Here is a 24,999-nt window from a genome sequence, read left to right as displayed (position 1 = left end):
GAGAAGACCACGAGACTAAGTTGGACCCTAGAAACACAACAAAACCACTCATGGATTTACGATCATCGAGACTGCCAACCCAATTGGCATTGGAGAAGGCACTGAGTTGTCATGAGGAGGATTGTGAGAGATGCAGGCCATGATGAACTATTGCTTTAATATAATGCAAAATACTCTTGATGGCAGACCGATAAGTAACTATGGGTTGATGCATGAATTGATGAACTTTACTAACCGCAAAGGAAATATCAGGCCTGTGATGGTGAGGTACTGAAGTCCTCCCACAATGTTGTGGTATAGAGTGAAGTCGTGGAAGAGGGGAGCACCGTCTTTAGTTAGCCAAGCACTGGCATTGAGAGGAGTAGAGATGGGCTTGGCATCTACCATGGTGGCACGATGAAGTAGGTTAAGTGCATAAGCATGTTGAGAGAAAAGAAGTCCTAATGAACCATAAAGTACTTCAATGCCAAGAAAGTAATTAAGCTTACTCAGGTCTTTAATGGAGAAAGCTAGATTGAGTTGCCGAATGAGGTGTTGAATAGCAATAGTGGAGCTGCCAGCGATTATAATATCAACAACGTATACCAATATATATAAAACAATCAATGATCTTGATGAATAAACAATGTGGCATCAGAAAGAGAGATACAAAATCTATGGGACTGAAGATAAGAGTTGAGCCATTGTTACCAGGCTCGAAGAGCTTGCTTGAGACCATACAAAGCACAATCTAGCTCATAGACATATCGTGGAAAGGCGGAGTATTCAAAACCAGGATGTTGTGCTATATATACCTCTTCAGAAAGAAGGTCATTTAAAAAGGCATTATTGAAGTCCAACTGATGAATGAGCCAACCTAAAGAAACCGCAAGAGCAAGAACAACACGAATGGTAGTGAGCTTGATGACAAGACTGAATGTCTCAAAGAAATCAATGCCTTCCTCTTGATGAAAACCCTTAACCACAAGACGTGCCTTATAACGAGTGACAGAACCATCAACACGTCGTTTGATGCAAAAGACCCACTTAGAACCAACAATATTATAATGGGGACGAGGATGAACAAGATGTTAGGTGTGGTTGAAATAAAGGGCGTGAAGTTCCTCTTCCATAGTCGTGCGCCACTTGGGGTCACATTTGGCCTGTTTGAAGGTAGTGGGTTTAGGGGTAAGAAGAACATAATTAAAATAAGTAGGGACATGGGGTATCGGGTAGCGGTCAAGACACAAGGTTTAAGAGAGTTGGTCATAGAACAGGTGACCATTGGGTGAGAGTGATCAGGGGGGCGAGCGACAGTTGGTTCATAAAGAGGGATGGGAGAGGATGGGTTAGGGGGTGCGGGGACATGACTCACAAAAGGATGGTTAGGTGAGGAAGGGAAAGAAGAGGAAGAGACAATGGGAACGATCAACGGTGAGGAGGGCAGGGGAAGAGGGATGGGAGGAGGCAGAACAACATGAGAGGGAGGATCCCATGATGGAGGTGTGGAGAAAGGCGAAGGTGGGGTCCAAGGATAGACTCATCAAAGGAAACATGATGAGAAATATAAACACGATGTTGTAAAGGGTCGAAGAGAAGGTAACCTTTGTGTCAAGAGGGATATCCAAGAAAAATACAAGGGAGGGTCTTAGGTTGAAGTTTATTGATATAGTAGGGTGTTAGCAGAGGGTAACAATGGGCCCCAAAGATATGAAAATGGATATACTCATGCAGTTTGCCGACGAGAAGCTCATACGGGCTCTTACGATGAAGAACAAGAGTCGAGAGACGATTAATAATATAGACTACAGTGCGAAACACATCAACCCAAAAGAAGTCAGATAGAGAAGATGTGTGTAGTAGGCTGAGACCGGTTTCAACAACATGCCGATGTTTGCGCTCAACAAGACCATTTTATTTCAGGGTATGAGGGTATGAAAATGATGAAGAATACCATTGTTTTGCAAAAATTGTTCAAACTCATGACCAGTAAACTCTCGTCCATTATCAGATTGGAAGGTAGGAATGGAGAGTTGAAGTTGTTTTTCAGTAATATGCTCAGAAGACTTAAAACACTAAAAAACTTGAGACTTGGTTTGTAACGGAAAAAAGCCATGTAAACCAAGAAAAATCATCTACTATAAGAAGGTAAAAACAAAAACCATCTCATGACGATACTGGGGTTGGCCCCCAAACAATATGTAGGGGTTGCAAACGTGACATAGTAGAGGAACTAGATTTACCAAAAGGAAGGATTTCAGTCCCCTAAGACAAAACTTGCATGACTGGTGATTCTTAATACGAAATTCAAAAGGAGTGAATTAAAAAATATAATTATTATCTTCAATAAACTGACCCACAGATAACAGGTTCTTTGTGATAGCAGAAACATGAAGAATGTTCTTTAAGTCAAAAGAAGAGCCATGAGCTTTTAAAATAAGATTACCAGTATGTGAGATAGGAAGCATCTTACCATTACCAACCATGATTTGCTCACCTCCTTGATATTGAGAATTGGTGATCATCCATGGTTAGATGATTTGTAGCATTGGTGTCAGGATACAAAAAATCATTGGTGTTTTCTTGGAAAGACATAGCCGAAAAGACTTTAGGAATATCCCAACACGTTTTGGCTACATGTACACATTTACCATAATATTGACAAGTGACTCCTCCATGACCGCCTTGCAGTTGGGGCATATTATTTGACAAATTTGGAGATGAACTTCTCCCTTACTCTCTATCGTGGCCTCGACAGGGACCACGACCACGTTCTCTACCCTTGAATGTCGTGAAGGCAGTTTGCTATTATTCTAGGTTTTCAAGAGGCTTGGCATGAGTGAGGAGTACACGACGTTCTTGATTTAGGAGCAGATCATACAGATCTGTGAACATGTGTGAGATCTTTCTTCAGAAGCATGAGTCTCGAAGGAGTTTGAGACCCATATGACTTCTCCAAGAGGAGCTAGGCTTCACGGGCCGTTTTAGTTCTTATGATTTGCCCGATAACAACTTCATAAACAATTTCTTTAGTCCAATTGAGGGCCAACTGGTTAAAACGGATCCAAAGAGGATAAATCAGATTTTTGGTCTTACCTCATTCTTCAGTAATGAAGGGATCTGGTTGGAGACAAGATCCATCAACAAACTTGAGGAGATCGTGACTTATCATAACGGATTTGAGTTGTGATCTCCATAGCAGGTAATTGTCTTGATTTAATTTTATCGAGACTAGGCTGACGATGGCATTCCATTGGGTAATGGAGGAAGAGAAGGACGATGAAGCGACCATTGAAAGCTCGTTGGAGATGGATGGCTCTGATACCATGAAAAGATCACACAATATTGAAATGCTCTATACAAGAGATTGAAAGGCTCAATATTCTCTCACACTGATTTCAGAGAGATTGAGCAATGATATTTATAGGCTGAATACGAGTACAAGAAAAACAATAATGCATACATTTACACAATACGTGGGTTACCATTTTATGATAATGTTTATCATAAAACGATGATACAAAAGGATTCTAGAGACTTCTGTCCAAATTATTGTAACACTGAAAGAGCTCTGAATATCGTTTTTTATAATCCTTTTGATTATGATTTTGATAATTCTTGGACAGTTTGAGAGTCTTGACTTGGAACCGGATTCTTTGAGTTTCTCTATCACGTACTCTTGGATTCCGCAGACTCTTTGAGTTTGGTCTCTATCATGTCTACACTCTTGGAATCTACGAACTCTTTGAGTTTGGTCTCTATCACGTCTGCACTCTTGGAATCTATGAACTATTTGAGTTTGGTCTCTATCACATTTACGTGATCTTTATCAGGTCTCTCCTCTTTCGGCTACCATTATTAGATAATGAATGAATGAAGTGCACCACTGATGTTAGATGCAATATATGTAGGTGGCATTTTGTTTTCCTTTTGGCTAGGTCAAGGAAAACCCTTCCCCACCTATCATTGATTACAATTTGATAGGCTTTTAGTTTTTTTTTATGACTAAAGGAACCCTTGCCCATGTCACTTCAAGAGCTCGCCTTCTTGCAAGGTAAAACTCAAACGTCTACCCAACCCTAGGTGCCCTAATCATGATAATGCAACAACAGCCCTATAGACCATCAGGATTCGATAACTCTTGAGATTTTGCTGCCTAGCAGAAACCACTCCTAACTTTGACCGTGTGATGAGGAACGCCCACCATGGGTTTCGAACAATGGTCATCTCATGTTGGTGGCAAGCTAGGAGATAGAGCTCTTGTAGGCCATTTGCAGAGTGCGTTTATCATAGCTAGGAGAAAACATGCATTGTGCTATTGTAGGGAATTGACCTTGTACGAGGTCAAATTTGAAGTGGGATGAAGGCTTTGCAGTTATGCTTGAAATCGCCAGGTAGTCTGAACTCTCAACCATCTTCTTTTATGCTATGATTTCTTATGTATCTTTCATATACCGTTTCACTTGCATTTTATAGACTATGAAGAAGGTTCAAGCTTTGGGACACAACCCTGGAAGAAATCCCTTCATCCCTCAAGAGACACTTCTCTTGAAATGTGACTATTGAAATGACCTCTAACCTCAAGAGACACTTTTCTTGGAATGTGACTGTTAGAATAGCCACTCAAAGCGTCACTTATGGCCATATGTCCTCATGTGTCTTCTAAGTATATTAAAAAAAATGCTTATACAGTAGTAAAACTTGATGATAAAATTATAAAAATTAAAATATTTACATTAAATAAATTTAATCCAATCCACTTGTTTTTTATTAAATAAAAAATAATGAATGCATGTATAAGTTCATATTAGACAATACCTAATACATGAAAGGTCCTAACAAATACACACACAAACACACCCACCCCTGTAGACCTTAGAATCTTGGGTTTAGGAGCTGTTTGAAAGGATAAGCCACCAGATTGGTTTCCTTCACAATTTTATGCGAATGTTTCACATTCTATTGGTCGAAGTCTGCCTAACCAACTAACTTTAAACAATTTGTTTTTTTTATCACAATAAAAAATTAATTAATTGCAAATCAAACCCCTCTTTTTTAGTAGAGAAGGCCACATGGATGGTCAGAATTGTAGTCATAGTATATAAAAGTGCAAGTGGCTTGGTTATTTTAACTGGGTTTGAACCAGATTTGACCCATATCGTGAACATACTTGGTTTGGTCCAATCAGATCAGGGTCCAGAACTTAACAATGGATTTGTATTGGAATTATGCAGAACAAGGTCCATTTAACAATGGGTTTTGGATCAGAATCAAGTATACCATGATGCGTTTTACTTCCTTTTTTTTCCGCAGAAAAGGCATGGGAGATTGCCTCTTTTTGATGGATCTGGTGCCATAAAGTTCAAAGAAGATCTGGATCTCGAATTGGACCAGATTTAATAGATACAGTGATGGGTGAAGCATGATCTGAACCATATCCAAAAAACTTGCAACCCTAATATAGGACATGATCCTATTCGATAACCAATCTCAGTATAACTGGTTCAGGTGCTCCGGATCCACTAACCGAACTGATTCTGGTATTAAATGGGCACATCATAATCCATTACCAAAATCCAATCCATACATCATATGTGAGCTAGCTTCATCTCATGAGATGAACAGTGAATATCATTGAAGATGGACATGGGTCGATCCACTTCCAGTTGCAGCCTTCCAAGGTCCATTACCGTTATCCTACTCAGGGGAAGGGAGATCCATACCCCATAAAAGAAGATGACAATTCTGACCCTCTGAAGCCAACCCAAATTCAAAATATGACTGTTGGTTCGCGGGAATTTCAAATCAGAAAATTTCCTTTCCCGCTGGCGGCAGAAGCCAACGTCTCTCTCTCTCTCTCTCTTAAGGTTTCTCTCTCTTAGGGTTTCCCTCGGAACACCAGAAATCTCTCTCTCTCTCAATCGTTCTTCCTTTTTTGGGCTTTCCCCCCTCGTCTTAATTCCGTTCACTAGCTTTTAGGGTTTCCCACCGAGCCCTACTTTTGATTTCTTCCCAAATCTGTCGAGGAGAATCGCTCGGTGGAGATTGAAGGAAGGATGGGATCCTCCACGGCGATCGATCTGAATATGGAGGCTGGGAAGGGCCCTAAATCCGGCGGCCGCTGCCGTCGGACCTACTCCAACTCGGGTAAGACCAACTTAATCACTCGTCCACCACCACCGCCCGCCCTCTGCAATTCGTTTGTTTTGGCTCTTTTCTTCAGTCTGGTTTCCCATTTTGTTTCTTCGTCTATTTTCCTTTTTTAGCGTTCTCGCCCTTTGATTTCTTGCTGATCTGGGTCACTCCTGGTTTTGCTTTTTGCGATGGGGCGAAAAACAGCGGGAAAGAAGAAGGCCGCCAAGCCATTGCAAGTTTCCGGCACTAAACGGCCGTCGGAGGTTGCTGGAGCAGAGGTGGTTCTCCCCCGAAAGACCCCGTGCCGCGCGGCCGCAATCGCTTCCCTGCCGAACCTCAAGGAGAAGTCCGTCCGGCTGCAGGATAAGCCCGACCTGATCGTGGCCAAGCCGGACCGGGTGGTCGAGGAGGAGATCGCTGCTGTCAGCTTGACGGTCGACGGGCCCGAGGAGGACTCCGGTCTCCCACAGAGAGACCTCTTTGATTTTATCATCCATGACGAGAACGGGGCTGCTCAGCCTCTGGAGATGCTCGAGGTGCAGGATCTATTCATTTCTGGACTCGTCCTCCCGCGAGGCAAGGGGGGCTCTGATCGCTCTTTGGGTGTAATGTGTGAGGGTTTTGGACGGATCGAGATGTGGTCGATCTCTGGCTACGAGACAGGATCTCCGACTGTCTGGATCAGCAGTGAGCTTGCTGATTATGCATGCATCAAGCCGGCAGCCTCTTACAGGAAGCACTTCGACTTGTTCTTCGACAAGGCCCTACTCTGTGTGGAAGTGTTCAAGAAGCTCTCCAAGTCATTTGGGGGAGACCCTGCTGCCGGGTTCGAGGAGTTGATTGCTGGGACCATCAGGTCGTTGGCTGTCAACAAAAACTTCTCGGGTGGGAACCCAACAAGGGAGTTCATCGTCTCCCAGGGCGAATTTGTGTTTAATCAATTGGTAAGTCTTGACGAGGATGAGTCTATGATGGCGATGGAGAGCCAAAATGGTCGTTTCTCGGAGATGCCAGCACTGGTCTCTCTGCGAGACGAGTGCAGACAGCACGGGATTGCATCATTTAGACCTGCTGGGAGCATAAAGATCAGCGAGAACTCTGGCGGTGGTTCAGTTGATGGGGACATAGATGAGAGCGAAAAGATGGCTCGTTTGCTGCATGAAGAGGAATTGTGGAAGGTGATGAAGCATAAGAGTCTGAAACCCCGTGGTGGCACTGTGAAAGGTCGGTACTACATAAAGATCAATGAAGCCGAGATCGCCACAGACTATCCGTTGCCTGCATTTTACAAAGCATCGGTCGATGAGACTGATGAGTATTTGTTCTTTGAGGATGATGGGTACATGCTTACTCCTGACATGCTCCCTCGCCGGACTTTACATGATTGGACTCTCTATAATTCGGACTCAAGATTAGTTCCGTTAGAGGTAGTGCCTATGCAGCATGGGACTGAAACTGATGTGCTGGTTTTTGGCTCGGGGTATATGATGGATGATGATGGTAGTGGGTTCTATGACTATGAAAGAAGTGGTGCTGGAGGGTCAGATGCAGGGGGTGCAAAGGGGATTCCTGTTTATCTCAGTGCTGTCAAAGAATGGATGATCGAATTTGGTGATTCTATGCTGTTCGTATCAATCAGGACTGATGGTGCATGGTATCGACTGGGTAAGCCATCAAAGCAGTATAATCCTTGGTTCCAGCCAGTTGTAAAGATTGCCATGGTTGCAATCTCCATTATCAAGATGCTAAAAAATGAAAGCAGGGTCTCCCGCCTTTCATTTTCTGATGTTGTAAAGAGGGTTGCTGAATTCAACAAGTCTGATCCTGCTTTTGTATTGAATAATCCAGCGGCAGTCGAGAGGTACATTGTGGTGCATGGGCAGATAATTCTGCAGCAGTTTGCTGAGTTTCCTGATGAGATGATTAGAAAGAGTGCATTCGTCAATGGTCTCTCGACAAAGATGGAGCAGATGCGCCACACTAAGTTGACGATGAAGAAGAAAGTGGCATTGAATAAAGGAACCAATGAGAATCCTGTCGCTAGTTTAAAGCTAGATCGAGTTAAGAGGAAGACGATGCAAGCAACTACTACCAAGTTGATAAATCGGATTTGGGGTGAATATTATTCAAATTACGTGCCTGAGGAGGATGCACAGAAATGTGTGCAGAAGGATGAAGAAAAACCAGAAGAAGAGGAGGAAGACGAAGAGAATGAGGATGATGAAGAAGTGGAGATGGCTGATCCAGCACCGATTCAAGAGTGTGAGAAGCCTTCTCCCCAATCAAGATCTTCACAAAGGATTAAGTCCAGATCTGATCAGATTAAGTGGAACGGAGGCTCAGTTGGAAAATTACAATCAGGTGAACCGTTACATCGTGAGGCAACCATTCGTGGGACTGTTATCACTGTTGGTGGTGCTTTAATGGCAGAAAGCGATAATGGGCTACCTGTCATACTGTTTATTGAGTACATGTTTGAGAAATCCAATGGCTTGAAGATGGCACATGGTAGAGTTTTACAGAAAGGATCCGAGACTGTTCTGGGTAACACTGCGAATTCAAGAGAGCTGTTCTTGACTAATGAATGCATGAACGTAGAGCTCGAGGATGTGAAAGAGACAGTGGTAGTGGATCTTCGACGACGGCCATGGGGGCATCAATACAGGAAGGAGAATGCTGATGCAGACAGACTCGACCGGTTGAGAACAGAAGAACAAGAAAAGAAGGCTTTACCGGTAGAATACTACTGCAAAAGCCTATATGCACCTGAGAGAGGTGCTTTCTTCTGTGTCCCATATGATACAATGGGACTAGGAAATGGGTCTTGCTATTCTTGCAGCATGAGAGAGGAAAACACTGAAAAATTCAGCATCCTTTCTGGGAAGTCAGGTTTTATTCACAAGGGCGTCAAGTATTCTGTGAATGACTTTCTGTATGTCAATCCACAGCTGTTTCCAGAAGATACTGTGGTAGACCAGGAAAGGTTTAAATCCGGAAGGAACGTGGGTCTGAGGGCTTTTGTTGTGTGCCAATTCTTGGGAATAGAGGCGTGCAATGGGTCCAAACAAGCCGAAGCAAAGTCCTCTAAAATCAAAGTTAGGAGATTCTACAGGCCAGAAGATCTTGGACATGAGAAGGCATACGGTGCCGATATCAGAGAAGTAAGCTTTTTTTACTCTTTTTTCTTTATTTGGTTTATAGATTTACATGGCAAACTTCTATTTATTTGGTTGTTCTGGTGAATCATATTCACGCATTCACTTTTGAGATGAATAATCTCCTTTAATGGCGTGATGACGTGTTTGCATTTTTACTTGCTCAGAACCATGCAGCTCTAACTTGGACAATTTAGTGCTATCTTTTGACATGGGATGAAGATGGGTGGAGTTGCATTACTTTTCATACGCACACTATCATAAAAACCAGGACACTTTCTTAATCTTGTAGCTGTTAGATGGATAATCGGATATATACTTGTCATTGTGATTTTGTTATACCAGAAGCCACTAAAGCAACTTGGCTTCTTGATTCTTGAGTTAGAATTTAATTGTCTTTCAAATATCATTAAAGTGCTTCTGTTAGATCAAAAACTAAAGTTTGGACTTCTATTGGTGTGTAAGGTTTATTACAGCGATGAGGTACGAACCATCTCTGCAGAGAGTGTTGAAGGGAAATGTGAGGTTAGAAAGCAGCACAGTCTGCCTGATTCTAACGCCCCTGTCATCTTCGACCACATTTTCTTTTGCCACTGCATCTATGACCCCGCAAAGGGTTCTCTCAAGCAGGTTCGTAATTGTATTCTTCAGAGAGAGAGAGAGAGAGAGAGAGAGAGAGAGAGAGAGAGAGAGAGAGAGAGAGAGAGAGAGAGAGAGAGAGAGAGAGAGAGAGAGAGAGAGAGAGAGAGAGAGAGAGAGAGAGAGAGAGAGAGAGAGAGAGAGAGAGAGAGTCCTAGTCTTTGGTGCACGTGCCCATCTACCAGAGACAAAATTTAATCCAAGTCCTGGGCTTTGTTTTTGTCCAAACTAGGTGGTTTTGTTTCAATAATTGAAGTCATTGTTGCATGGTCTTTTGCAGTTGCCTGCCTCTGTGAGATTTGAGTCCTCCAAGGCCAACGCAAGAGACAAGGGAAAAGGCATTGATGGCGAAGAGGACAGACAGACAAATGGTAATGGCAAAGGCGTAGATGGTTATAAAGGAACAGCAGAAAGGCTGGCCACCCTTGACATTTTTGCTGGTTGTGGTGGTTTGTCTGAGGGTTTGCACCAGTCAGGTATCTTTTAAGGAAAGAAATACACCATTTTGTTTAGGTGTTCTTTTGATGGGGCAACGGATGATAATTTTCTGTTTCGATCAGGGGTTTCTGCGACCAAGTGGGCAATTGAATATGACGATGCTGCCGCTGAGGCATTTAAACTTAACCATAGAGAGGCACAAGTGTTCAATGAAAACTGCAACGTGATACTCAGGTGGTTTTTTTCTCCCCCTGCAGAACTGCAGTTTCTTTGTGTCCATCTCCATTAGTTTTTGGCCTCTGTTGGATAGAAAATGGTGGCACCATATTATTAAACAATGCTTGGAAGATGCATTTGGAACCTATCTATGAGTTAAGGTGGCTTCCAATCTGCGGAATACTTGGTTGTATTGTGTATATTTTGCCACTCAATATAGTTAGACATGGATTCAGATTGGTTGCCAGTTTCCATGCCAAGAAGCCCTTTCTGGTTAGGACATTAATCTGATTAATAATTAGGCTGGGGCACTGGTGCTTCAGCCCGTCGTTCCATTTTTTCTAGATCAATAGAATCTTGCGAACTTTACGAAGGTCTTATCAAAAGGAATATGCTACATGTCACGAAATGGTGCGGATTCCAATTCACTCCAAGATGATCTCCAATACTCAAAACATTATACAAAACTTAAGAATTAAAAGACACATCAAAATGTAAAAAGATAATTTTATTCATAATGGACATTAAAAGAAAAAAATAAAATTACATTCAAGTCTCACTACAATGCACTCAACCGAAAACAATACAAAACCCTAATAGTACCCATCACTCTCTCACTTTATAAAGGCACTCTCTGTCTCTCTCTCATATTTATAGAGAAGAAAAGAGAAGGAGAAAAGAGGGGGAAAGGCCTCAAATGGGAGAGAGAGCTTCCAATGGCTAGAGTTCTAGCTGTTGGGAGTAAGTCAAAGCTAGTTTGACTTCTCCCATATATATATTACATTAATCTTAACACCCCCCTTTAAACTTAAGAGTGTCTCATTGTCAGTTTGAAATTAAAAAAAAGAAACCCATTACACAAGATGCCTTCATATACTTCTTCAAGTTTGTCCATTTGGTGCTTCTTCAAGAGGTGCTTAATCATATGCTCTATTACATAAAGGATCTTCAATGTCATCAATCCTTGATATTCTAAAAATGTCTTTAAAATCATTTATCCCGCCAATGTTTAAAGAACATGTAAAGATCACAAAAAACAAGAACAATACAACAACAACAACAACAACAACTACGCCTTCATCCCAAAACAATTGGGGTCAGCGATATGAACCAAAAAAGAAATTCATTTTGGGTCTTCCACATGAATCCTTTTCCTCCAATCATTTCTATCCAACGCCATGTCCTCGGTGAGGTTCAAAGCATTCAAAGTAAGAATTTTGAACAGTCATTAACTATAAACATCATAGTCATTGTTAAATTCAACCATAATAGAATAATATTATGAGAAATGAAAACAATGAAAATCATGCACATATATATTTATCCCAAAAGATATATTAATGAGTAATAAAATTTTCATCTTATAAGGAATAACTCAATAACAAACCATCTTTACACAACGAAAATATAAATATACATGGATCAATTAGAAGTAATATTTAAACTAACAATTAATGCATATGCGATTGAACCGTGCAATAATTTAGAACCAATAAAGAAGTTACATATGGACCAATTAATAAATAAATAAACTTTTAAGAACACATACTTGAAAATAAGTAAAAAATAAGAGAATCCCAATGAGGATTCACACAAGTAAAAATGAAAGTACCCACACAATCAATAACAATCAAATGCACACAATAGCCACTATGGGCATACACATACTAGATTTTACTAATGAAATGTTTAGAAAAACATGTAATAAAATATGCAAAATTTATAAAAAATAAAGTGCAAAAGCATATACAAGTCCAAGCATTGACAACATAAATATACAAAAGCACAATATAAGCACAAAATTGCATAAGTATAGGTCCACTATGAGATAATACAAAGAGCCAACAAAGGGCAACATAAGCAAAATATATATTTGTTCATTGAATATATGCTTGGAAACAAAAACATAACCTTGTACAAATTATGCAAGACAATTAATCATTGGATAACTCATGCAACTAAAGCATATACAATGCAAAATGCATGAAAATATTTCAGCAACCATTTCTCATAAAAGAGAAAATGAGTTTAGACAAATTCAAAATATATTTTAAAAAATCTCAAACATTTGAATGAATTTTGCAAATTAGAACATTGGTTTAACCACTACAAACAATGACCTCCTAGGCCTCCAAACCTCAAATATCAATAGTATCAGTGACTAGAACAAGAACATAAACATCATGCCACTAAAGGGCCAAAGACACACACGAATGTGTGTATGAACATCTCTTGTTTACATATAATGACACTTAAAACCAAGTGTATCAGCGATTAAAACAAGAGCATAATCACCATGCCACTAAAGGGCCAAAGGCACACACGAAGGTGTGTATAAACATCTCTTGTCTACATATAATGACACTTAAAGTGTATCAACGACTAGAACAAAAGCATAATGCCAATAATGGGCTAAAATCACACATGAAGGTGTGAATAAACATCTTTTATCTACATATAATGACATTCAAAAAACAAGTGTATCAATGACTAAAACAAGAGTATAATGCTAATAATGAGCTAAAATCACACACGAAGGTGTGAATAAACATCTCTTGTCTACGTATAATGACACTAAAAGTGTATCAATGACTAGATCGAGAGTATAATGCCAACAATGGGCTAAAATTACACACGAAGGTGTGAATAAACATCTTTTGTCTACATATAATGACACTTAGATAAGAGGCATAAAAATGAGAAGACACCTGAGTTTAGAAGGCTTGTAGTGGAAACACACTAATGCCATCAAAAATATTAATTTTAAGCATATTTTGAAACACCATGGTTTCAAAAAATAGATAGCCATTAGAGATACACATAATTATAAACATCCATAATAAAGACAATGCCCCAAAACAAATGACTGATTCAACACATAGAGTCAAGAAGAATGATGCATCATATAAAAGTCTGCGATCGACAACACAAATGCCATAATGAGGCACTAAATACTCACAAAAATCAATTTTCAAATAAGTGAGTTCATATATAAGAATCAATTTGAAAAATAAAGTATCAAATCAAATCCTAATAACATTAGATGTAAATTTTGAATGAATATAGTGCAATCATATGCACATCAAGTGTCAATTGATGCAATTATATACAATACAAGATGTCTTGTGGCAATTTTCATAATCTTTAATAAGCAAATAATGAGTCATGCCCAATATAGTCACTCTTCGTAGATGTAGTGTAATTATGAAGTTTGCGAATCTCACAAAAGATCATAAGTCTACCAATGAGAACCAAGTGCACTAAGCAAATTTTATACAAAAGATCAATAAATCTCATTAAAGAGACAAGAATACATATGACTTAAGAAGTTAGAGCTAAATCATAAGTCTATTATGAAGCAATTGAAGACAATCAAATTGGAGATTCCCAAGAATATCAATATGCAAGAGAGAAATCTCAAAAGATAAACACATTTTATATGATAACAAGTCAAGTTTATGCCTTTCAATAATTAAAGCATATAAAAAAGAAAATCTTAATCCAACATGTGTCATTTGAAAATGATCTATTACTTAATAGAGTAATATTGCTTATATATATAATAACACATAAAAAATACATTAAAAATAGATCACGATAAAGGATTATGCTTGATCACATCATAAAAATTTCAAAGATAGTCCATACATATGTCAAGAAATATAAATTTTAGTATTTTTCTAAAACACATAATATTATAAGAAGCCACATATTCAACTTAACTACAATGGTGTTCTCTAAGGAACACACTCGCAATACCCACAAAGGAAAAAAAGAGGTATTTTAAACGAAAACAATCACAAACCCCACAAGAGGATACACAATAAGGATCAATACAAAAATAAATATTTTTGATCAAATGAAATGAGTGTGTAGAAGCATATGCAAAATATAGTTTTATATTGCACATATCCATAGTCTAAGACATATCAAAACATCACAATTTTTCACATACTTCACAAAAAACATTTATTTTTAACATAACTTATTTTTAAAACTTACCATACATATAAAAGACAAGAAGCTAAAGATACATACCGGAATGCAAAACCTTTGAATCCATTTCATTTACTAATACAAATCCTTTCCAAGACTGATGCCTCACTTTGATACCATGTCACAAAATGGTACGGATTCCAATGCATTCCAAGATGATCTCCAAGACTCAAAACATTATACAAAACTTAAAAATTAAAAGACACATATTAAAATGTAAAAAGCTAATTTTAATCATAATGAATATTAAAAGAAAAAATAAAATTATATTCAAGCCTCACTACAATACACTCAACAAAAAACAATACAAAACCCTAATACTACTCATCACTCTCTCACTTTACAAAGGGACACACCCTCTCATATTTATAGAGAAGAAAAGAGGATGAGAAAAGAGGGGGAAAGGCCTCAAATGCGAGAGAGAGCTTCCAACGGCTAGAGTTCTAGCCGTTGAGAGTAAGTCAAAGCTAGTTTGACTTCTCCCAAATATATATATATATATATATATATATATATATATATATATATATATATAACATTAATCTTAACACTACATTCCATAGCAATAATATTTAATTTCAGGTTTCCTGGAATGTGGCATTTCAGGTTTCCTATTTTTTTTTCATTTCCCAAAATTTGGACTGTTCCTCCCTTGTCATTAATTTGTTCAATCCTGTAAAATTCCAACCTGGGGGGTTCCCAAGGTGCCAAAATTGCTATGTATGGATTAGATCGCTCCTATGAGGAAAATCAAATTACTGAGTGCACTGAGGAATCTTAGTTTTCACAATGATTGTAATTCTTTTCGCAGGGCTATAATGGAAAGATGTGGTGATAAAGATGAGTGCATATCTACTTCTGAGGCAACTGATCTTGCTGCAAAACTGAGTGAGGACCAGAAGAGAAACCTTCCCCTTCCTGGTCAAGTGGACTTCATTAATGGTGGCCCCCCTTGTCAGGTTTTTATTTTTCTCATCCAAAGATATTTACTTTTTTTATTGCTTTTATTTTCAAGAAAAATAATTTTACACCATTGTCTCTCAGGGATTCTCTGGAATGAACCGATTTAATCAGGGCACTTGGAGCAAGGTCCAATGCGAGATGATCTTGGCATTTCTTTCGTTTGCCGACTACTTCCGCCCAAGGTTCTTCTTGCTAGAGAATGTGAGAAATCTTGTTTCCTTCAACAAGGGGCAGACATTCAGATTAACACTGGCCTCACTTTTGGAGATGGGCTATCAGGTAGCATCATAAACTTGCAAGAAACTGAACATGGCTTTCAAGGAAGGATTTTACTAGGCTGTTAGATAAGCTATAGTTTTGGCTGACTCTCAACATGTGCACTGAATACTGAGTTAGAATTGTTGGCAATTTCCCAGTCAGCTAAGCTATAGTTTAGGCCGAACCTCATGTGCACTGAATACTGTGTGAGAATTGTTAGCAGTTCCCGGACAATTGAGCAAGGCTGTAGTGTGTAATAAGTAGGTTGGGTCTCCTGTGACAGACCGAGATGGTCTGAACCGGGGTTGCATGAACCAGGGTAGTTCAACTTAGATTGGCTGGGTGTTGGTCCAGTTGTTTCCCTAATATGCAGGACTGATGTCAGGACTAGTTTCCTGGTTATATTAGGACACATTTTGATGATATAATATGCAGAGCAGTCAATTTGTTCAGTAATCGGTCATCTTATTTTGGCATTGCTTGGCCAAGAAAAACCTTAATGCTGGTCCCAAGATTTAAAATTCATCGTGGATACTCTCTCTTTGATCAGGCTATGACTTTATTTAAACATCTTTTCTGTTTGCACAGGTAAGATTTGGTGTTCTGGAGGCTGGTACATTTGGTGTTGCTCAGTCACGGAAGCGTGCATTCATTTGGGCAGCTTCTCCACAAGAAACATTACCAGAATGGCCTGAACCTATGCATGTATTTTCAAGCGCTCAACTGAAAATCACACTTTCTGAAGGCTTGCATTATGCTGCTGTAAAAAGCACAGCAGGTGGGGCACCTTTCAGGTCTGTAACTGTAAAAGACACAATTGGAGATCTACCCCCTGTTTCGAATGGAGCAAGTGACCAGAATATTATGGTGAGTGGGTTATGAGCTTTTTTTTATAATAGTTAACAGTATTAATAGTCCTGCGAAACTAACTGAGCAGCTCATTCCGCTCACCATAAAGTCGTATGTGTTCAGTTCATGTAGCTGGCAAGCCAATCATGAGTTGGCTTGGCACAAATAGCTGATCCAAATAAGAACAAGGGATGGTCATGTTGGTTCGGCATGGGTGAGCTTGTGTAGGTAATATAGAGGCTTTAAGTGTAACATGCCATAAAAATAACACGGTACAGGTGGTTAGAGTGCATGGCTTTCAAAAGGGAGCTTAGGGATCAAAACCCAGCTTTTTTATTCTTCAATATTCAAAAAGGATTTTGGATGACAACTAATGCATGAACCTTTCAGTATTTGTTAAGAATGAAGAGCTTAATTAAGAGAGAGCCATTTTGTGTTGCTTTAATAAACTCTAAGCCTCTTTCTTTTTCTGAAATTCTTTTAGGGTTTTCTTTAAAGGAGTTTAGTGAAAGGCTAAGGTTATTTAATGAGATTTGATGTGATTTTTATTTATTTTTTCTTATTTAAGAGGGTATACATATGTTGGCATTGCTATACAAAGAGACTATTTTGATGAGAATGTTACGGAAACCATAGTCACAAATCTCGTTCTTGGCAATTTCTCAGAATGAGAAAATCTCATGGTCAAATGATTTTTTTTTGGGGAAAACATAAGGAAAGTCTCCTTATATTGATAGTTAAAAATGTAAAAAACCTTACCCTAATTTAAATAAATATATAATCAGTCACCAATATCTTCATTGTTCTGAAAGTATCATGAATTAAAGATCCTTTTCTAATAGAAGATAAAACCATATAAATTGAGTGATATGGTGAAAATATTACCACAAGATAATATTGTACTAATATTATGATATTTTAAAAAAATTTCTTGTTTCTATATATTTTTTTGCCAACAAGGGCTGTGCCCATCTGGTAGAGGTGCCTCATTAATGTTACAAAGTTGATGAGACATCATGAGTTCAAAACCTGTGGGTGTGCATCTTTTGTTGTCAGGCCGAAGCTAGGTGTACTCCCTGGTGGGAAAGAGGGACCTGGGATTTTATGCCAATGACCTCAGTGGGTGAGGTGGTTCTTCCACAAGTACATATTTTTTCTTGTTCTTTGTCTCTTTTATGGTTTAAAAACCTTTCTAACTAATTCTTTATATTCTTTTACGAATATTACTACTCAAATCTATCATTTCTTATACCTTTTATTATTCTTTAAACAATTTTAATTTTTAGAATGTGGAGATTTTGCAGAGAAAAACTGAATTTCTAAACCTTCCTTGAGAAGAACCATTGCAAAAAAATAACTAAGACTGATGCTGGTGATATTGTATAGAATTTATTACATGAATAATTAACATCTATTTATTTGAGATCCATGTTTAGTTGAGATTATTTGAAATGCTTTACTGCCTTAATTTGCACTATAAACAATATTAAGTGCATTTTTGAAAACTATGAGCGCTACTGGATATCAATAATTTATTTAACTTGTTAAATGACATGCTAATGTTGCATTAGGTATGTTGGGGTTGTCAAAATCTGCTTTTTATTGTCGTGAAGTAGAGTCCTTTTCAAGGTTGTATCATATCATTACCTGTATCGGTCAGGCCCAAAGTAACACCGTATCATAAACTTATCTTAAAATTTAATTTTTTTTTCTAAAAATCCAAAAAATCAAGAAAAATAGAAAAAATTCTAAAAAAATCATAACACATGAAACAATGATGAATTTCACAAAATACAACCATAAAATCACATATGAAGCATTTATGCCTTGGTATGAATGGCATGCATAAGACATTGAACCTTAAATAATCAAGATAATATGCTATACATGGCAATCTCACAAGAAAAATGCAAACTATGAAATAATATGCATATTAAATAACAAATCTAAGCTAATAAGTTGCAAGATTCATAATAATGTGTGTTTATATAAACAAAAAACACATTGTTTTTTAATGCTTAAAAAATTTACATAACTAATTTTTTTAAAATTTCAAACAAAAATGAATTAGATAACATCAATCATTGAGTATCATCAACATCTTTTTTTTTTTGGAAAAAATCTCTCTAAATCACTCTTAAGCTCTTTAGGGATGAATATGAACTAGCCCCATGGGGCCTTATATGTTTTCGAAAAAAATTGAAATAAGTACATTTAAACTGCATTGATAGCATATCTTAAGATATGCCCCATATCGTAGTGTATCGTAAGATATGGGGGTGTATCGTATATAGGGGTGTCAACGGGTCTGCTTTACCCAGACCCGATCCAGACCAAACCCTATAGGGTTTGGGTATGGTGTCAAATAAGAAGTCCCGATTAAGACCCGGGTCCAGACTCGAAGGTCTGATTAATACATGGACCTGGGTATAGTTTGTGAAATTTTATACAGACCCGGACCCAACCCGAGTTCCGATTAAGACCTGCAATGTTTCAATGTAAAAATAATAAAAAATACTATTTTACCAGGTATGGTCTGGGTCTGGTTCATGTAGTTCTTATTGGATCTGGGGTATGGTTTCTCTTATACTAGACCCGATTAGACCCAAGTCCGAACCCGATATCATACCCGAAAATCTGGTCCAAGTCTGGTTCCACCTAAGTCCAAACCAAATCCGACCCGTTGACACCCCTAATCTTATAGGAACACCCTATAGTAACAATACATATAGTACCGTATCGTACAATACGATACATACTGACAACCTTGGTCCTTTTACTACTGTGAGACATGAGTGAGCTTGTAGAACTATCCACACATATTCATGCCTTGTCATATTGTCCATCAATTTGCAATGTCAATCTTTGTATTTTGGTGTGTGTGTGCAAGTGTGGTTTTCTGCTATTATCATGTGATTGTGTGTTGTGCATTTTGTTTGTTGTATAAATACAATCAATATGATGGTGGCTCTTGTTCTTTTTGGCTTGCAAAGAAAGCTAACACATAGACTTCACCTTACCATGACAAGCAATTTAGGAAATATAATGCAGAATATTTCATTGTGTCATGGGAAAGTGAGGAAGATAACCTATATTTCTTTTAAGATTGTCCATTTTCAGGTGATGAGTTGTTATTCTAAAATTGTATTAATTCGTGTTAGAGATGTAACTTTGGTCATTATCTTCTAGATTTTCTTCAAGTTGATAAAGTTGTTGACATTTCTTTCTACAATTAACTTTTGCAGGCAAAGAGTGGAACGGTCTATCTTAAATGTTTCAAGCTTTTGTCTCTTGTAATTAGTTTCCAAACACAATGGCTTTTGGCTAATAACACAAATTACTTCTGAAATCATAAGCTAATTCCTTTGATGCATCTGTATCCTAGAGTTGGTGCACAAATTTTTAACTGTGCATTAAGCCATCTAGATCTTGCTATTGGGTGAACCATCTTTAATTGTACTGAGATGCACACTTTTTTTCTTCTAGTAATGAGCAAAATGTTGATTTATAATTTCTTCTCTATGCGTTTGGAGGCTGGTGGACATGGTTCTGTTTGAAAGATGTGGCACTGAACAATAACTTTCCATCCCCACACTTCTTCTATGCTTCCCACACACATGGTCTATGCTTCCTATATGCTTTTCTTGCGTTTGTTTTCATGTATTTTCTCTCACGCTTTCACTCACTTTTCATGTACTTTCTTTAAATTAGTAACCATCATTGTTAGATTTTAATAAAAATTTAACTCTTTTACTCAAAAATCATGAAATATAAGAATGATCAATTTTATTTTAGTTTTTATTTGTTTCTTGTTCGATTCCTATTCAATTTTCCATATTGCTTCATTTTTTTAATATTTTTCTTTTAAATTGATACTTCGCTTCCCGCTTCTTATAAATTTTAAAATGCCTCGCTTCCGCTTCCCATATTGTTTCCTGCTTCCACTTCCTAGTTTGGCAACCTTGCTGCAGACACTCATTTAAATCTAAATACATTATTCAGTGATATTCTATTATAGATGAAGCTTGATACAACTGACACTCCATAAAGTCTGGTAAACTATGACATGCTGACACAACACTGACAAGTATCAACATTATTTTAATACTTTTTAAATTTTCAATATAAAATATATTTCTATATATTAAAATATCAACAATAGATTTTAGTGGTTAAAGAATTGAAAATATTTGTGCCTCCATATCCTATGTTCAAAAAAAAATTGAACTTGGGCTGGACTTGAGTCGTGTGGGCTTGTACCTTTTCTTTGTGACATAAGATATAGGTTATGTCACATGAATTCTGGTGATGGGCCCTGTGCATTGGTTGCCCTATTTTTCTTAATTTACAGTAAAGATCCTTCTCCTTTTATGACAGATTACACCACAAGATTCTTGGTTACACATATCAGGTATGAGAAGATACATTTAGAAATGCTAACAAAACATTGATGAATCTGTGACATGTATAGTAAGTGCTGTAATGCAGTGGTGTATAATGATTTGATCAAATTTGCAAGACTATGTGTGCCTAGGGATACATTTATGACAGATTACTCCTACCGAGCACAATCTAATCTAACATTGCCTAATCAGGTTTGGACTCACCTACAGAAGGACTGTTATTATTGAATCTGGACCTGACTAGCTTAAATGACTAACTGGATATAGCTTTTGCAGATTTGGATATCTTTTGGCCTTTCAGATTTGTATGTAATAGCCTATACTAAATCTGGCTGATTATTAATCAGATAAAGTTTGTTGTACCAAATCTGACCAAGCAGATTTGGATTCTGTTAGATGTCTTACCTGAATTGGAAATATTGATGTGCATATTATATGTGACCTAGAGAATTAATTAAGGGTCATTTGGAATTCATCCTGAATGGTTAACTATTCTGAATTCACTTTCCCAAATTGTTATTTGAATGATTATTAATAGATAAAATAAGTTCTTGGGTGATAAGAATACCAGATATTCTTACTGTCTGCTTCTGTTTCTGTAATGCATACTTGCAAAAATGTGGTGATACTTGCTTGTCATTGAGATCTGAGAGTTACTGTGTTTTGAACCACTGGATATAGAGTTCTACTCCATATTTAATTGTGTAATCTGCACCTTCAAAGTTATTATATACTTTATGGTATTTCAGTTTTAAACTACAAAGATTTTTGTTTTTTATTGGATATATGGGTGACTTTTTTGTTTGTTACTCATTCTCACAAATGGCTTCTTGATTTTGTCTCAACAGTATGGAAATCCTCCAGTTTCCTGGTTCCAGAAACAAGTTCGTGGACAAATGACCACTCTGGTTGATCACATATCAAAGGAGATGAATGAATTGAATTTCATCCGATGCCAGAGAATTCCAAAGCGCCCTGGTGCAGATTGGCATGATCTGCCTGATGAGAAGGTTATCTTTATTTCCTGTGGACATGTACCATTTATTTAATAACTTGACCTGGCATGGCTGGTGATGATTTGCTGGACTTGTTTTTGGCGACGAGTTGTAGTTTCCTGTGGTTGTGTCAATTCAAAATTTGGACCCAGTCTGGTCTGCTTATCCAATTCCTGATAGTGATAGGCTGTTTCTAAAGTTCCTGATGTGGCTTTAACAATTCTTGATTAAGATGTTCTTTGTTGCCTCTGGAAGAGTGACTCAATGTGATCATTATATTGATGAAAAGTCAGTTAATATCTACTAGGCTGTTTTGAGATGTTTTCCTTTTTTCATCTTATGCAGATAAAGTTATCTTCAGGGCAATTGGTTGATCTGATACCTTGGTGTCTCCCCCATACAGCTGAAAGACATAATCAGTGGAAGGGACTGTATGGAAGATTGGATTGGGAAGGCAACTTTCCAACTTCCATCACCGATCCACAGCCCATGGGAAAGGTCGGCATGTGCTTTCATCCTGAACAAGACAGAATACTTACTGTTCGTGAGTGTGCTAGGTCACAGGTAACATTAAAGCATTATTTTTTTAAGTTTTTATTGTATTTGTAAATTGTCTAGTGCATTAAGCTTTAAGCTTGTCTATGCTGCTTCTACAAAGGTTTTTCTTTAGTGTTGTAGAAGCAAAATTGTGATTCAATGTACTATACATGCTCGAGCAATAGTCAATATTTCAACCGTACACTGCTGGCTCAGTCATGATTACATCATGATTACACACTGATGAATTTAGACATTTTGCAGTGAAGCTGACAAGCTTTCTCTGATGCATAAAACAAGAGTTATTTAGATTAGAATGACCTGAAGCTACTTTTGTATTGTTTGATAGCTTGGTTGTAGTAATACCAACATGATTTGCGCTCAGTTGATCTTCTTCTAATGAAATTCTTGTTTTTTGAATTTTGCTTCTTCAATGCTTGCGTGCAGGGTTTCTTGGACAAGTACGTGTTTTGGGGAACCATTCAAAACAAGCATAGGCAGATTGGAAATGCAGTTCCACCTCCATTGGCATTTGCACTTGGTCGGAAACTCAAGGAAGTCGTGGATGCCAAGCACTGAAGATTCAAGTGGGTGGGTTAAAATTTATTATAAAGTAAAAGTACTGCACAATTAAAGTGATCAATTCCTCTGCTCGTTATCCAACTAAATTGTGCATATGAAGCTTTTCTTTTTCATTATTTGACTTGTGATTGGTGTTTGTTATCCAAAAGTGATTATTAATGTAATATTTTGTGACTTGTATACCAAGGTTTTAGAATGTGAAATCCATGTCACCTGATTTTCTTGTCAACTTATACAGTTATTTGTATTTAGTCATGACTTATATGTACAGCATATTTTGTCATCTTTCTCTAATACCTAAGTACCCTGAATTTTGTACAACCGACAGTATGAGGTTTCTATTTTGTTTTTGTCTGGGGACTATCAGCAAAATGTTGCTATATTTATAAATAAGAAATATAAGGAAACTAATAAAAAAATGCAAATATCTTACCAATTAGAATATAAAAATCATGGTCATATACATAACAAAGTTGGGATAATATAGTGATATATTGAGAATGGGCGAGATTTTGAAAATCTCAATGATATTTTCTTGATTTCCATGGTTTGTGAAAATCTTGCAAGAATATCATGCTGTTTCCAAAACTTTGGTGAATTTTACGACTATGGTATAGATCATCCAGATTTAAGTGGCAATGCTATTTATTAAAATGTTGAGAACTAACTAAAAAAAAATAGACATGGTATTTAATCTGTAGATCTTAATGTGGATCTGATGAACAATATTGATCCAAGCATAAATTTGAATTTATAGAGCAATTTAATGATGGTATATTTCTTTGGTAAACAAATATAATGTATGATCTCTTGGCAATGACTTGGGAAGTTCATGGCTTGAACTAAATAAAAAGGTTTATGTTTTTTTTTTCGATGGGAACATATTCATATTGAATCAGAAGATAAACAATACAATGGATTGAGTGTGGTGAGTTACCACACTATAGATCAAAAGCATACGAAAACAGAGTATAGCATGGGATTAAACTCCCTGTAAACAACCATTGAACCGTAAAGACAAAACAAAACAGTTACAGATTCAATAGAAAATTCTGTTGTGACCATCCTAGTCCATTGGTTTGGCCATTTCTTGCAGGTCAGGTCCTATCTCAGTTGCTCGAGGATGAGATCAGCGAAAGTGGAGGAGTTGCAAAAAATGTGCGGGTTACGCTCCCACCATATAAGGCGCCAGGCCATTAACACCCATGCATGCCACAAGAACTTCCCTAAGAAACAAAAGTGTTTCCCAGTTGTTACGAAAGTCCCCCCAGGCCTGCTGTAACAAGTGTTACACAAATGAACACTCTCAAAACAAGTGCTTAGTGAATTCCTCGCTGCAAAGGCAAAGGGTGCATCTGCTGCATAGTTGAAAACCCAACGATTTCTAATTTGTTGATTCTGTCCTGCAAAATGAACCAACCCACCAACAAACCTTGTAGTGGCAGCCCACTCCCCAAAGCAAAATTTTGGCCCACCATTGCACTGAGGTAATAGACAATGCCTTGCAGAGGGATGATGTACTGAATTTCTAGTTGGAGTTAGGCGTCCAAATGCAACCGGTCAGGTTTTTGCGTTAAAGATTTAGACTCCAAATCAGCCATGAGGAGCGTCCATTGAGTGAAAGTAACCTTAGAAGGGTCCCATCTCAAGATAATGTCCCATTCATTTGAGGAGTGTGGACCAAAACTCATGCACCTTACCGTATTTTTTGCTTGCAGCGATGTACAAGTGAGGATATGCCACACGGAAATGTTGCTCACTCCCTCCAAACCTCATGCCAAAATAAGGTGTTGTACCCATCACTGGTATCCACCCTAATAAAGCAAGAAAATTCGGTAATAACAAGCACCAACC

At 37.8% G+C, this 24,999-nt stretch overlaps 1 protein-coding gene across 1 annotated transcript; it reads left to right on the top strand.

The window, feature by feature from the left end:
• The first annotated feature begins 6,035 nt into the window (after positions 1 to 6,035).
• LOC149847410 (DNA (cytosine-5)-methyltransferase 1B-like) lies at positions 6,036 to 23,329 on the top strand. The gene is made up of 11 exons (XM_089994037.1): positions 6,036 to 6,126; positions 6,319 to 9,275; positions 9,735 to 9,899; positions 10,189 to 10,384; positions 10,469 to 10,580; positions 15,370 to 15,517; positions 15,603 to 15,800; positions 16,368 to 16,646; positions 21,880 to 22,041; positions 22,372 to 22,590; positions 23,011 to 23,329. Exons 1-11 carry the CDS (start codon positions 6,036 to 6,038, stop codon positions 23,140 to 23,142), a joined length of 4,659 nt encoding a protein of 1,552 aa, XP_089850163.1. The 3' UTR covers positions 23,143 to 23,329.
• The last annotated feature ends 1,670 nt before the right edge of the window (positions 23,330 to 24,999 follow it).

Source organism: Nuphar pumila, chromosome 2 (genome assembly GCF_984573655.1).
Source record: "Nuphar pumila chromosome 2, dmNupPumi1.hap1.1, whole genome shotgun sequence".
NCBI classification, from domain to species: Eukaryota; Viridiplantae; Streptophyta; class Magnoliopsida; order Nymphaeales; family Nymphaeaceae; genus Nuphar; species Nuphar pumila.
The sequence above is the reverse complement of the archived record's forward strand: the minus strand, read 5'-3'. Positions and strand labels throughout refer to the sequence as shown.